This window comes from Stegostoma tigrinum, chromosome 15, assembly GCF_030684315.1.
Source record: "Stegostoma tigrinum isolate sSteTig4 chromosome 15, sSteTig4.hap1, whole genome shotgun sequence".
NCBI classification, from domain to species: domain Eukaryota; kingdom Metazoa; phylum Chordata; class Chondrichthyes; order Orectolobiformes; family Stegostomatidae; genus Stegostoma; species Stegostoma tigrinum.
Window position 1 is genome coordinate 15,423,267 of NC_081368.1, and position 15,788 is coordinate 15,439,054.

The 15,788-nt window shown below is 41.1% G+C and overlaps 1 protein-coding gene across 1 annotated transcript; it reads right to left on the bottom strand.

Moving 5' to 3' along the window:
• Positions 1 to 8,208: 8,208 nt before the first annotated feature.
• On the bottom strand, positions 8,209 to 14,918 carry LOC125458844 (heat shock transcription factor, Y-linked-like). The gene is made up of 3 exons (XM_048544594.2): positions 14,343 to 14,918; positions 10,252 to 10,975; positions 8,209 to 8,249 (listed from the first exon to the last, which is right to left on the bottom strand). Exons 1-3 carry the CDS (start codon positions 14,916 to 14,918, stop codon positions 8,209 to 8,211), a joined length of 1,341 nt encoding a protein of 446 aa, XP_048400551.2.
• Positions 14,919 to 15,788: the final 870 nt, after the last annotated feature.

Consider the following 15,788-nt stretch of genomic DNA (forward strand, 5'->3'; position numbering starts at 1 on the left):
TCGCCAGATCATGTACCGCCGCTCTTTACACCTATGGTACACCCCCTACCCCTCAAAGAATGTCAGGACACGGCCTTACCTAGGGGAGTGGGACATTTCACCAGAGACTGGGGAGGTTTGAGGAACCTGCTAGAAAAGAGAGGAGGCATCGCAGTCAGTGGATCTACATGGTGTTTTATTTTTCTTCATTCAGAGGATGAGGATGTCACTGACTAGGCCAGCATATATTACCCAACTGTAATTTCCCAGAGGACAGTTTAGAGTCAACCACATTGCTGCAGGTTTGGAGTCACATGTAGGCCAGACCGGGTAAGGATAGCGCAGAAAGAACTGAGGATGCTGTAAAGCAGGAACAAAAACATATTTGCTGGAAAAGCTCAGCAGGACTGGCAGCATCTGTGCGGGAAAAAACAGAGTTACTGTTTTGGGGCCAGTGACCCTTCTTCAGAACTGTTCTGAGGAAGGGTCACTGGCCCCAAAACATTAACTCTGTTTTTTACTTCACAAATGCTGACAGACCTGCTGAGCTTTTCTAGCAAATATGTTTTTGTTCCAGGTAAGGATGGCAGTTTCCTTCTCCAAGGGTCATTAGTGAGCCAGATGGGTTTTTCCTGACAATCAACAATGGATTGACAGTCATTATTAGACACATATTTCCAGATTGTGTGTAACCTGATGGCTGGCTTAATAGGTGAATGGCAGTGACGTGCAGAGTGGTCCTTACCCATTTGGCAGACAGTGATGACTTGGCGTCCCCACAGGAGTTCTCCTGGCCTTGCCCTGTGAGGGCCAGGAATCTTTGTTCATCGGGATGAATATGGCTAAAGGGACACCCTTCCAGCTCCCTACTATCCCAAGTCTTTGGGCTCTGTCTGCCCCGTTAAACAACAGAAAGGTGGGGTGTGAGGGTCGCACAACTCTTAGTGCTGGTGCGTGCGGACGAAGGTGGTGAGGTGCCCCAAGGAAATGAAGAGGGAGCACCGACAGCACACAAGATTAGAGGTGTGGGAGGCTGAGCAGAGAATGCAGGTGAGGGAATATGTTGCAAGCAATAGTGAAGTGACAGGGCATAATCTTTGGTACAAGATGGGTGCAGTAGCTGAGGTAGACTGAGTGGAGCAGAGAAGGTCACTGATCTTTCTGTAGCATGGCTAGCTGCTCCTCTGCACCCTGGAAACAGCACTGATCCAGGTGGTGACCACAAACTGGCCGGCAGGGTTTCACAGCACAGCATCCTCTGACAGTTCTCTGGGAAGAGGACTCCTCCTCTTCTTTCCACCAAGCTATTGACTGGCACCTCCAGACCCCCGTCGGAGAATTGTGGTGCCAGCTTCCCTTCTCTGACATATTCGAACTCCGCCTTTTGACTGAACAGGGCAGCTTCAGAATGCCAATGTGCGTTTGGATACACTGTGGTGTTTTAAAGATGTGCGAGCACAAGGGATGCCAGTGATTTTGCAGCTATCTGCTGAGTGATCTGTTATTCTGGGAAGGGCATGTGGTAAGATGGAGAAAAAATTAGACATGAGAGATGCCACAGGGGCGGGTAGATAATTAATGAGACTAGGTTGGTAAGATACAGTGAGAGAACACGTTAGGCTTTGAAGTGAAAACCCTCCAGAAAACAACATCGTCTGCACTTTGCTAAGAAAACTACGATCCAGCCCTACATTACAGTATACCACGTTGGCAGATGTGCAGGTGAACCTCTGCTTAATATGGAAAGTCATCTTGGGGCCTGGGATAGGGGTGAGGGAGGAGGTGTGGGGGCAAGTGTAGCATTTCCTGCGCTTGCAGGGGAAGGTGCTGGGTGTGGTGGTCTCTCCGGAAAGCAGACAAGGGTGGGGATGACTTTCCATATTAAGCAGAGGTTCACCTGCACATCTGCCAATGTGGTATACTGTATCCATTGCACCCGATGTGGCTTCCTCTACATTGGGGAAACCAAGCGGAGGCTTGGGGACCACTTTGCAGAACACCTCCACTCGGTTCGCAATAAACAACTGCACCTCCCAGTCGCGAACCATTTCAACTCCCCCTCCCATTCTTTAGATGACATGTCCATCATGGGCCTCCTGCAGTGCCACAATGATGCCACCCGAAGGTTGCAGGAACAGCAACTCATATTCCGCTTGGGAACCCTGCAGCCCAATGGTATCAATGTGGACTTCACCAGCTTCAAAATCTCCCCTTCCCCCACCACATCCCAAAACCAGCCCAGTTCGTCCTCTCCCCCCACTGCACCACACAACCAGCCCAGCTCTTCCCCTCCACCCACTGCATCACAAAACCAGCCCAGCCTGTCTCTGCCTCCCTAACCTGTTCTTCCTCTCACCCATCCCTTCCTCCCATCCCAAGCCACACCTCCATCTCCTACCTACTAACCTCATCCCACCTCCTTGACCTGTCCTTCTTCCCTGGACTGACCTATCCCCTCCCTACCTCCCCACCTATACTCTCCTCTCCACCTATCTTCTTTTCTCTCCATCTTCGGTCCGCCTCCCCCTCTCTCCCTATTTATTCCAGAACCCTCACCCCATCCCCCTCTCTGATGAAGGGTCTAGGCCCAAAACGTCAGTTTTTGTGCTCCTGAGATGCTGCTTGGCCTGCTGTGTTCATCCAGCTTCACACTTTATTAGCAGGAACCAGTTGGTGTGTTAACAGAAAATTATTCTTACAATCGTAGTTTAGGACAGATGGGGTAAACATTGAAAGCAATTAGCTTGGCTTTGTTTCAGGATAATCAAGGATTGATTTTAGATTAGCAAACGCAGAGACTAAAGGGCAATTCAAAGAAAACATGACAATGGTTAGAAGCAAGTAAAGTATCTCCTAGAAAGGAGTATAAAATGGTTCAGGAAAAACAGAGTCACCTCAGTAGGAAAGTTTTGTTAATGCAACTTCCATGCCAGGAGTGTTTAGCTAGAAATTTGTAAGCTTCGTAGAAACTGACCAAGTCTAAACTCGCAATTTTATGAGTATTCATATAAGAAGACTTCACAGTTCACAGCAAAGAACTGGGAAGAATCAATTCTATCAAACTCAAAGATTTGATATAGAGGGGTCATTTCTCTGGATTTGAGATTCTGTATCAGATGGTATCAGGAAACAGGATGAGACTTTGTTTTGCTGGGTGTTTAAGATCTTTCAAATTGCATTCCATATTTACACAGGTTTTTTTGTAATAATAAACTTTTGTTCATTCATTAAAGAGACTATGCAGATTAGTGTGACGAAGTTTCAGTGAAAACCTGCCATATTAATCGAAATAAAGAAAAGATTCATCAAGTTAGATTTCATTCTGGGATCTGGCTCTTCCAGTTGTGCTGTCAACTGGGATCATAACACTTTGAAACTGAAGCAATGCATGCTGCATCAAGATTCAATGACACGGGAAAACATGCCGGCATTATAAAAACACTTGGTCCAAATACTGAGCACACAGCAAATAGTCATGCCTTCTTTGATTTTCCCTTTAGTCCCTGAGTTTTCAGAACTGCATCATTTTATCATCAATCATAGCTCTGCACGTTTTGACAATTTAAAAGGGGCTCTGTCCCTCAACTGAAACAAACCCATTCTTACTTCACTCTTTGCAATAACTTGACAATGACAATATTTAAATGGTAACTATGGAAACTTATTAAACAATGTAAAATACAGTCGATTAAACTGGGGTGCAAGTTGATCTCTGGTTAGAGCCGTAGAGTCATACAACAAGGTAACAGACTGTTTGATCCAACTCGTCCATGCCAACCAGATACCCTAAATTTAGTCCCATTTGCCAGCATTTGGCCCATATCCCTCTAAACCCTTCGTATTCATGTACCCATCCAGATGCCTTTAAATGTTGTCATTATACCAGCCTCCACCACTTCCTCTGGCAGCTCATTCCATACACGCACCACCCTCTGCGTGAAAAAAATGCCCCTTAGGCCTCTTTTATATATCTTTCCCCTTTCACTTTAAACTTGAGTCCTCTAGTTTTGGACTCCCCACCCTGGGAAAAAGACCTTGATTATTCACCCTATCCATGCCCTTCATAATTTTATAAACTTCTACGAGGTCGCCCCTTGGGCCCCAGGGAAAATAGCCCCAGCCCATTCAGCCTCTCCCTATAGTTCAAACCCTCCAACCCTGACAACATCCTTGTAAATCTTTTCTGCAACATTTCAAGTTTCACATCTCTCCTAATAGCAAGGAGACCAGAATTGAAAATAGTATACCAAAAGTGACCTAATCAATGTCCTGTACAGCCACAACATGACCTCCCAAATTGTATACTCAATGCACTGACCAATAAAGACAAGAATACCAAATGCCTTTTTCACTATCCTATCCTACCTGTGGTTTGTAAGATATTTGTAATCAAATATCTGTTAAGAGATGCTAATTTGCATTTCCAGAGCAGGTAGGACTTGAACCTTGAGCTGCCGGCTTTTATGTCAGGACACTATCCCTTGCAACACAAAAGCCATATCTCTGGTTGTTAAATATTTGTAATAAGATAGTCAACTAATATATTAAGTTAAACAGAATGAGAAGAAATACCATAATTATTCAACACTCCGCTGAAAATTCGGTTAAGTTACATTAACACCAGTGTGAGGAATTTGATAGTTAACTTGCAACAGCAACATATAATGTTGTTCCTATGTATCAGACACGTAGTTCTCCTGTAACACAATAGTTGCATTCTTGTGTGACGTCGCGCAATAGAAAACTGCCCTAAAGAAAATTGCCATAGAAAATCGTGTTACAGGGAGATCACTATAGAAAATCACCGTACCTGTACAGCAGAAAGTTCACATTATCCAAACAACATCCACTATTCATCACTCATGTTACAGCCAATTCACGTTAAAGAAACACGCGTTGTGGCAGAACTAGCTGCATTGGCTCAAAAGTGGTGTATAATTTGTGACTTATTTTATAAAGAACTTCATTTATATCCATTTATGTCAAGTTGGGTTAACACTGCACTGGTCTGCAGGAAAAATTATTCATTGTCCTTTGTTGAATTCCCATAACATCCCAGCTGGTTGAAGGCTAAACATTTAAGTGTATTGAAATACCACAAAGAAGCCACTATACCATCAGGACATTAACTATGATGTAATTAAGACTGCAAACAAAAAATCAATTTGTAAACCTGCTTGATGATATATGGCCATACATAGAGTATAAAATATCAGAATTTGCTATAAAACCATGTGCATTCTCAATAATATAACAATACTCAGTCAAGAATCACACAACACCAGGTTATAGTCCAACAGGTTTATTTGAAAACACAAGCTTTCGCAGTGCAGCCCCTACATCAGATGTTGTGAGAGGAGAGCACACAGACACAGATATTATAGGCAGAGAGATGAAGGGCAGAGACATCAAAGGAACATACAACTGATGTGATCAAATGGCTGGCTGGCTGCCTCCTGTTGAATCTTTAACCATTCATAAATTCCTGCATTTTAGAAATTGCAGAAGCAGGAAATGGAGAACTCTGTTAGAAAGAAGACACAAGTTTTAATTGATTAAGTTGCAAATTCCAGAATCTGTTTCACATCACTGCCCTGTGATAATTAAAGGTTTCATCAATGTCCGCCTAACTTTCTAAACTTCAAAAAGGCACTGTGATAGGAATATACAAAAGGCGACATCTCAGGTCAGACACTGAATTGTAGTTGTGAAGCCTTGTTTAGAATCTGTCTCAGAGTTTCAACCTGAAATCAGGCTTGTTTTTTTCAAAATATATAAAACTTTATATATATAAATCTATAAAACATGCACAGGTATGCACACACACACATATATATATAAACCTATGGGATGAATCATTTCCATCAAGATGTTTGCATATTTGCAAATACATTCTATTTTGTTCAAGAAACACACAATTTGTAGTCACAGTCAGTCAGTTTTATAGATTCCTGCTTTCGGAATAAAACCAGCCTGATTCTAGGTTAAAGAAGTTTAGAAAGTTAGGCAGACACTGATGAAACCTTTAATTATCTCACGGCAGTGACATGAGACAGATTCAGGAATTTGAAATTAATCAATTGAAACTTGCGTCTCCTTTCTAACAGAGTTCTCTATATCCTGCTTCTGCAGTTTCTAAAATACAGGAATGTATGAACAATTAAAGATTCAACAGGAAGCAGTCAGCCAGCCATTTTAGGTTTGTTCACTCCACTCACACCAGTTCTATGATCCTTTGATCTCTCTGACCTTCATCTCTGTGCCTATGAACTCTCTGCCTGTGTGCTCTCCTCTCACAGCTCCTGATGAAGGAGCTGCACTCTGAAAGCTTGTGTTTTCAAAAAAAATTTTGGTCTATAACCTGGCATCGTGTGATTTTTGACCTTGTCCACCCCAGTCCAACACCACCACCTCTACATCTTAACAATATTCCATAATACGCTCAAATAAAATATAATTGCCTTACCAGATTTGTAAAAGACATATGTGTTCCTTTGTCAATATACTCCAAACAACTGCAAAACAAACATTTGTTATTTAAAAGAAGTGTATTCAAAGGTATGAACAAGATACATACACAAAATTGAGGTTACCTTTGAAATCCTAGTGTTGGGCAGGTAATGGATAGTATATTCTCCTTCAGTTCTGGAACCACAATTTGAATCCAACCTGGACTAATGGGATGACAATCTCTTCTCTCTTTCTTGGTTGTGCAGATCCATTGTGAAGTTAAGCTGAGATTTCTCACCCTATTTTCCTGTTGTTCGTATCATCAGAATGGAAGATTGGCTGTGTCACCCAAGAGAGTGACAAATGGAGATGGAACTAAATCAAACTGGTGTAAAGTGAAGAGTTCCACCACAGCTCTTGACTCGCTGGAGAACTTCACAACATCACTTTGATGATGTTCTATGCAAGACAGCCATGCAAAAATTGTCTTTACTCGATTTTTTTAAGCATAAGACATACTAACGAAGAGTGACTGAAAGACTTTGGTGAATACTGTTCATCACTTTGGTAACATTTATTGGTATTAGACATTCCAGGTGAAAAATTATCCCCTTTGTATAAGCAATCTGAAGGTGACACTAAAATTAAAGTGACATTTTACCACAGACGTCCAAACTTAAGAATTATAACACATTATTCAATAGAGAGAAGTAGAAAGTACAAAGAATTCTATGCACATGCTGGATGTCTAAAAAATTCAAACAGGCACAATGTAGACTAATCTGGGAGACACAATTTCACTCAGAATGTAAAAAGTGAGTGATAATGCTTGTTTCCCAAGAATGGGACTCAGTTCTCTGTTGCACTGCACCCTCTGTCCATACAACTGTCTAACAATTTCGTAAAATTCATGATAAAAATAAACAAGCCTTTACTATTTGGTTCATTAACTCATGCCACACATCAAAGAAAGGAGGAATTGGGGATAAAAGGAGACAGTGATCTTGGTGTCACTCTTGCAGAGTTTCTTCACGGATGCTCAAGTTGAATGTTGCCTATGAGTTTTGATGAATTTGCCTTCCATTGATCAGGAAAATCACAAACTTGCAGCAAAAAACAAGCCAATTTGCAGTTTTCTAAAATTAAACTCCAAGTTAAACCATTTTGAGAGAGCACAGGGAAACAGCTTAAGACATCAAATCAGTTACTGTGACAGAATAAGAAGCATATCGAGACTGGAACATTCCAATTTAGTTATGCTGCTAATATTTATCATAATCTACACACACAGTATAAAGTTACAACACATTGCGTCACTTAACATCGGCTAAGAATTAAAATAGCAACCGAACATTCATATTTCCATTTTTTTGACAGAATACCAAACAAAATCATATAATAACAAAAAAAAGGCTGTTGCCAAACATTTTTGAAATGGATACCTAATCATTGTCTTTGCTTTCAAATGCTTTACATGGATACAATATAAAACTTCCTCTTATTACCAGTCCAGATAATCTGATAAACCCACTCAATTTTGTCATACTTAAACTCACTGATGACAACAAATTGGGAGAGGGTAACAAATTTTAAAGTGAATGACTAAAGGAAGGTGGGAATCGAGATGGCAGTCACATTTCAACAGGCAGTGCATATTAGATGCAAAAATAGGAGGAAAAATGCACCTAAAATGCTTATACTTTAAAGCGAACAGAGGAGCTGAGACTGAGTGACCTTGGTATTCAAATACATGGGTGATAACTAAAGTAGACATATCTATTATAAAGCTAAGCCGAATCCTTGATTTTGTAGCCAGAGACCTAGAATACACAAACAAGGAGGCAGTATTGGATTTACACAAGATTCTAGTGAAGCCTCAGTTGGAGAGGTGCGTATAATTTTCTTACAAAAAGTCTATTACAAGTAGTGGAAAGGCAATAGCCTAGATTTATTAGGATCTTGCCTGAAATACGGGTTTTTCAATCTAACAAAGTTTGAGAAATTGTGTGCTAAAGATCCTTAAGACAATGAAATGTTGTTGTAGGGTAAATGAAATGTATTGCTTCCTCTGTTTGCTGAAACATTTGCAAGGCCAAACTTAAGATAACCACAAAAAGAGGAAAGGGATGGTTGCAAGAAAAAAAGCGAATGGTGCAAGTGGTAAATTTTCTCCTCCAACCCCATTATTGGAGTAGACTCCTTGAAAGAAAAGGAATAAGATGGTTGTTTGAAAGATATTTAAAGGAGTGCAAGGAGCATTGCAGTGGGGTCAGATTAGGTCACTCATAGCAAAAAGCATTAAAAGACATTTGATGGGCCAAACAGCCTATGTTGTAACATTTAAGTGATGCTCTGCACACTCATAAAAATGTAAGCATTTTATAAATCATTTCAACTCCAGTGACATCTTATTGCATGGATGATAATTATGTAAATTTCTATTCTCTGAAAATGATTTTACCTCCAACAATAATTCCTTCAGTAGCTCTGTGATTTGCTTAAAAATTTGGTTGAACTAGGCGGTTGCGGGGAGAACTCTATCAAACTCAAGGAATATTCTTTGTCTTGTGTCATTGTTTAAAAAGACTAGTTAATTCTTCAGAACAGCATGTCTTCCTAAATCCAAAAGAATTGCAACTTCTTCGTAAAGTCAGGTATAGAATTATCCCTCAGGATCTTGTGAACAAGTTTTATTTTAGCTGAACATTCTAATGCACTAAATGACTTCTGTATCCAGAGCGTGCAGTGCAGCTCAGTCATTGAGGGAAACAAGATCAATTCTATCCTTAAAGTTGTGGGCAGAGGAGCTGTTTTAATACAAAATCTGGTCACCAGTCTTAGATCTGAGTGTGTGTCGAATTAGACTGCAGAAGGAATCAAAGATGTCCAAAATTGGACAATCTGTAAACAAGCATAAGAACAAAAGTTTATAATATTTAGGTGCTCTGTTCCAGTTGACTATCACATCTAATAAGGTCTGTTAAGTCCTCAAGGGTGGAACACTGTCTCTGGAAACCTGTGGAAATATTTCTCCACTCTGACAATCTCACATTCATTCTCAGAAAATTGGACACGGGAACCTGAGTCTGACAGTATAATGTTAGTCACTTTAACTATTCCTGCTCTTTAAACATTTAGGATCATGTGGCAATTCTTTGAAGATTGGTGGATTAAGTGACATTCTGAAAGTTTATTTTTTAACAGCAGCTGGAGTTGTGAGTGAGTTTACTTTATCAATTTAAACGTAGATGCAACTGTCAAATCACTACAGCTTTTTCTTTCTTAGTATTTTATTTTTTTTCTTATTCTTACAGCTTGCAGACCCTTCCAGAGGGGCAACAGGTTGCAACAGATATACAAATCAGGAATACAGCTTTTAACAACATTTTAATGCGCATAAAAAATAAACCAAAGTTGTAGGTTATACTTCTGTCTAAGCTCAGCCTAGTACTATGTCAGTTTTAATAATTAAACAGTAATGCTTCTTTACAGTTACCATATTTTCATTCCACGATGCACCCATTTTGGTAGGAAAATAATTAATGATTTTTTTATGGCAAGCACCAACAATTATAGAGACTTCTCAAAAGTCGGGTAAGGAGACTAAAAAACAGAGTGACAGCAAAGGAAGAGAACAGGAAAAAAAAATCACAGGCAAATACACCAATGTTGATAAGAACATTTGTTCAGGAGTTTATTTTAACATGTTCTTTAGATATCATTTCTGGATAAGGTGTCTTCATCACTTTAAATACTCTTATCTGTGTGGCCCTGTCATATAATCACTGTTTCTGGGACCACTTCTCGTGGAAGATCCACTACCTCCTTGACAGTTGCAGTTGGGGCAGTGGTGATGATGTGGAGGAGGCCGGTGATGGTGGACCGAAGACCCCGATGACATAGAAATAGCAGAAGCAGCCGCCATCATGGGCATGGAGAACCACGGATTGCAAAATGGCAACAAGCTGGCCAGGTGTGCTTGGGCAGCGGCCGCAGCAAGGTCAGGGTACATGCCTTGGAAACCTGGCATCCCCATCATAGGTCCAAAACCAGCAGCCATAGGGGGCATGAGATGGTACACTGAGGTAGCTGAAGTAGTGCTGCTAGTCTCCACAGCATGATTACCAGCCCGGATCAGGCCGCCATGTTGTGACGGATGAAACTGAGTCATTTGGTTTACTTTAGTGCTTTGTTCTGTAGCTATATGGTCGGCTGGTCTCACTGCAAGGGCAGGGGGAGCCGGATTGCTAGAACCATTTATGTTCCCAGTATTGGTGCCTCGTTGATTGCTGAGATTATTTTCAAATGCAAATTTTTGCTCATTTTCCCTCGTAGGTGACACTAAGTTGTTCTGCTGTACAGCTAATGTCTGTATTAGTTGTCTCGGGCCGCCTGGTGTCCCCCCACTGACAGGGAAGTCACTACTGGAATCCCCTTCTGTGCAGTTAAGATTAGGAATCGCACTTTTAATGCCAACTCTTCGCTTCATTCTGGGCAGCAGGTGAGGGTAATCTCTTCTGAAATTCAGGTTATGGTAAAACTGAAACTGAAATGAAAATACCATCATTTTATTAATCACCAAATGGATATAACTGACTTAACCTTTTCAATTTTGAATTCTTTTGGATGCGCTGTAACTGGGGCACCGCAGAACTTTGCCTTAGCCTTAGTGGTCTGCGGCTATTGAAACTTTAATCATTTTTTAAAGTGCCTAAAGTATATTGGGTTGCCAACTCTGGTTGGATGAACCCTGAACCTCTCATCACATGACTCGCCTACTACCACCCTATCCTCTTAGGAGCCAAAACGCCTATTTCTACTCCTGTTTTCTGTCTTTCTGTTTCTAAAGGGTCGATCCTTGTGACATATCACCTTCTCACACCAACTGGAACGCAAATAAACTCATGATCTGAGCAAATGACTGCCTGTTATCAATCTGCCCTTGTCCCCCACGTCTCATATTTTAAAACTAATATTTGCAAGAGTTCAAATGAAGCATTGTTAAAAATAGCAATTTTCTTCATGTGTATTTATTTCCTCATAGATTTCTTACAGCGGTGTCCTGAAGATTATTTTTAAATTCCTGGGGGCTGCTGAGCAATCTTGAAAGATTGGCTGGTCTTGTCATTATATATTATGAAGACTCAGCCTTTGCTAATTAGGCCTCTGTACATTTTTCAGTCAGCTTTTCAAATGATTTACTGTGCTTTCCATATGCAGCCCACAGATTAGTTCAGTAAAACAAAGTCCCTAAGTTTTATTTCAAAATTTCAATAAATTCAAAGTATGATGAAATTCAAATTTTCACATATAATAAATTATTCTTACTCTCTCCTTCCCCCACACCTTTTACACAATGTGAATAAAACAGCTTTTTAAATGTGTTTGTTTGGGTCATGATAAAACAGCGGTGAGGCTCCTAAGATGCTGCTTGGCCTGCTGTGTTCATCCAGCTCCACAATTTGTTAGCTCTGAGGCAATACCTATAACCCATGTCTCTGAAGACATTAAGAATTAACAATATAATAGGGGACTGGAAGTCTAACGTAGGCGAGATCAAATGTATAGAGCAAGATTTCTTCCCTGGAGTATATTTGAGAGTCAGTTAGATTTTTAAAACAATCCTGCACCTTTCACTATCTGTACTTAATGAGGAGAATAAACTTGATTGGAAGATTGAAATGTGGAGAAATAGTAAGCAATATAACTGATGAGTGTAATCTTTGGTAAACATTTCTGTTGCTGGCATTTATGTCAGGACAGATGTTAAGATCAACCCAGAAAAAGTTCCAGCAATTCAGTTTTCTTCGTAATCTGCTCATGGCCATAGCAAATCTGGAACCAAACCACAAGGAGAAATATTGAAGCATTTTGAACAAATCTGGCCATGGGTGGGGACCACTGAACATTTGTCAATCTAACCAGTTGCAACTTCAGTTCAAATTAAGCCTATGTTGCATTCGACTAACCCAATGTGGTGACATCACTGGATACTGCTGAGAGAATTAATTAAACACTGGGTGGATCTCCCTTGGCATTGCCCATGGCAAATTCAGATCAGCATACTGAGATTTGCTACAAGTATAGGCGATTAGGATCAGGAGTGTGTTATGTTGTAAGCAAGGAATGGTGGTGTTCGGGAAAGGAGTGCCAAACATGTATTACAAATTCAATATATATTGTATTTCTGACGAAGGGTCTAGGCCTGAAACGTCAGCCTTCCTGCTCTTACGATGCTGCATGGCCTGCTGTGTTCATCCAGCTCTACACCTTGTTATCTCAATATATATTGTACATATGTCCTCCTGATTTGCTATGTTTGGAATGCTAATCCACAATGCATTATCTCAAACATTTCTAGCCACTCCATTACAGGGTTCTTTCATGTTTTTTCCTTCCGTATGTTTTCCTCTCTGCATTCTGAACACTGTGATTTCTGGTCGGGCATAGTTCAAAAGGGATCTCCATGACCTCACCTGACACCGCTCATTCTTCATGTGTACATCTAGATAGTGATTATTGGATGGGCTATGTGATCAAAAGAAGCATCAGCTAACATCAATACACACATGCACCCACTGACTGGTCACTTAATGGCGATCCTGTTGGAACCCCAAATACATTTTAGTCACAAGTACAATTGCCTTGGTTGAAGTCAATTATTAGAGCACAGATAAGGAACTGAACCTTAATTGATCCTTGGCTTTCTGAATCAATAACCCATAACAATAAGCATTTACAAACTGAGCATCTGATTTTAAATTGGTATGAATGTATTTGGTTTATATATAGTTTGATATCAAGATCATTCCTGGTTGCCTATTAAGGAACAGGGTGGGTCCATTTTTACAAACCATGAAAGAACACAGTGCTTTGATATATTTCTTCAGCAATCTGTCTGTTGCATATTACTTGAGCAGATATCACATATGCATTAATCCCCAATACATATTCTCTACGTTGCAGGTCTATTAATCAAAGAGGTCCAGCCTCCAATTCATTCTGACATCACAGAAAATATAATTAACATAGCAACAGGGAATGACCTATTATGGCATCATCACCTTAGCAACAATGTCAGTCACTTTGGTAGGTCAGCCTAGTAAAAATATACAGAGGATACAGGTTAAGAGGTTGTGCTGCACTGCATTTATTCCATGAGTGACTCCAACCTGGTCATAATCTATGAGCATTGTGATGGTCAAGGTTACAAGTAAAATAAGATTACATAGTCAGCCAGCACTTGCCCTTTATTTCAAAGATACTTTGTGGAAGACTTAAATTACCCTTATTGATAATGAGCACATTATTAAGGGGAATGTGGTTGGTCAGAGTGTAGACCAGTCAACAGGCTTGGAATTAGTTTTTTCAGAATGTTGTTGCAGCTTAGGATGTCTCTGGTCACATTTTGCGGACCATTTTAATAGTCATGGGAAAATGCATACCTTCTTTATAAGAGCTGCTATTGAAAACTATCATTTCCTTTACTGTAGGATTAAACAGCTTACTTAAGCCATGCACGACAGACCTTATATACACAAATATATAAATGTTTTGCTATTTGCTCACAACAACAGCTGACAAAGTTAAATGCAGTCGATTGCTGTTGGGATCATTGTAAACATGACTTGGGAGGCAATAAACCACATCCTAAACAGGCAATCTCAAAAATATTGAGAACCTGCTGCCACAGGCAGAGGTCGACCTTTTAGCAATCCGCCTACATCTCCAATAGACTGTGGAGTTTGAGAACAGAAGGCAAGAGAGGGTTGGGTTTTGGAGAGGACAAGGGGATGGGGTCGTGGAGGGGGCGGGGAGCGGAGGAAATGTGCGTCCGTACGACATTAGCGACAACAATCGTTTGTTACTCTTAAACACTTCTTTTGTTGTTTCGTTTTGTTTTGTTTTTCTACCTTGGTCATTGAAACTGCTCCTTTTTCTTCAGCAATGAATTCAGAAAGAGAGGCAGATCGTTGAAAATCTTGGCGAATTTTGCTAAAACCATACAGATTCAGCTGCCGAATGAAACTTTTCATGCAGTCAGTTTCAAAAATCCTAGAGGGACCGCGCCGCTCCAGCACCTCTTTCTTAAAGGATTCCTCATCTATAACTACACAGTTTCCACCCTCGTCCCACCGGATGGATGCAAACTGATCGCTCTCAACGATTTTCCAGAGTTTTTTCGGGAAGGTAAGTGACATAAGGTCAGTGTCACCTACCTCCTCGTAGTAGACCAACCGGGGTCTTTTTAAAACCGACTCCTCAGTCAAAGCTTGGAGAGCATTTTCTTCTAAAATTGTCCTCAATTCCGAGTCTCCTGAGGCTGTCTGGTCACACCCGGAGCCGGCTGAAGGCACTTCATGCGTTTTATCAGGAAGCTGAGGGACTTCTTTCTGGTTAGAGGATACTGTGTCCCCCGCTGTAGAGTTTAAGTCACCTTCAGTGTCGCTGTCGGTTTCCACTTTGATGGTTTTCTGGAGTGCGGACATTTTTTTGGATATATATATGGGGTTTCTTTTTTTTCTGAAATATTTGGAAGTGGGGGTGGGGAAATTGGGGAAGGGAGGGGGAGAGGAAAAAAAAATGCTGCTGAAGGTGTTTTCCTTTATTGGTGCCAACAAGGAGATGTCACAAGTTTCAACGACCGCTGATTGATTTTGGATGTACACACAGAAGCTAGCGCTGGCTCAGAATAAGTGGGGCTGATGCGCGGCTGGCGAAAAAAAAATACACCGTGAGGAGTTCCAGATCGTCATAAAACAAAACCAGCAACGCGTTCAGGGCCGTCACAATGAGGTTTGCCACAATCCACGGGCCGTCACAATAAGGAAACCTTCATAGCCCCCACCCACTGGAAAAAATGCTATCCATCCTCCCCAACCCCCCTCCTCCTGCTCTTGACACAACATGTACAAACTGGACCCGAACTCTGCGTTCTGCCTCCACTCGTGATGCCAGACCCGCTGAGTTTCTCCAGCAATTTCTGCTTTTCCTTTCCTTTGCAGCTCAAAATCCTGCTGGAAACAGGAGATTGCAAGCTCCATGTGTTCACTTCCAGCCCTAGGCCCTCTCCTTGGTTCTGGGGCAAGCTGCTAACTTGTTGAAATTTACTGGATGCTAGGAAGGATCCCATTCAGAATCTCTGGACTCGACCTTTTTTTTAAAAAACTAATAGGCCCAGGAATCCAGAAGCAAAACTAATTATTGGAGTTGTTTAGGCTTTTTCTCGCTCTGCAGGTTCATCCAGTTAGCGCCAGTTCTGCTCAGCGAAAGTGGCCCACAGGGCAGTCGCATTCCAGACCAGGCTCCAAGCCAGTGAGTTGGGTTCTTCACCCATTTAAAGTTTGAGACTACGTCAG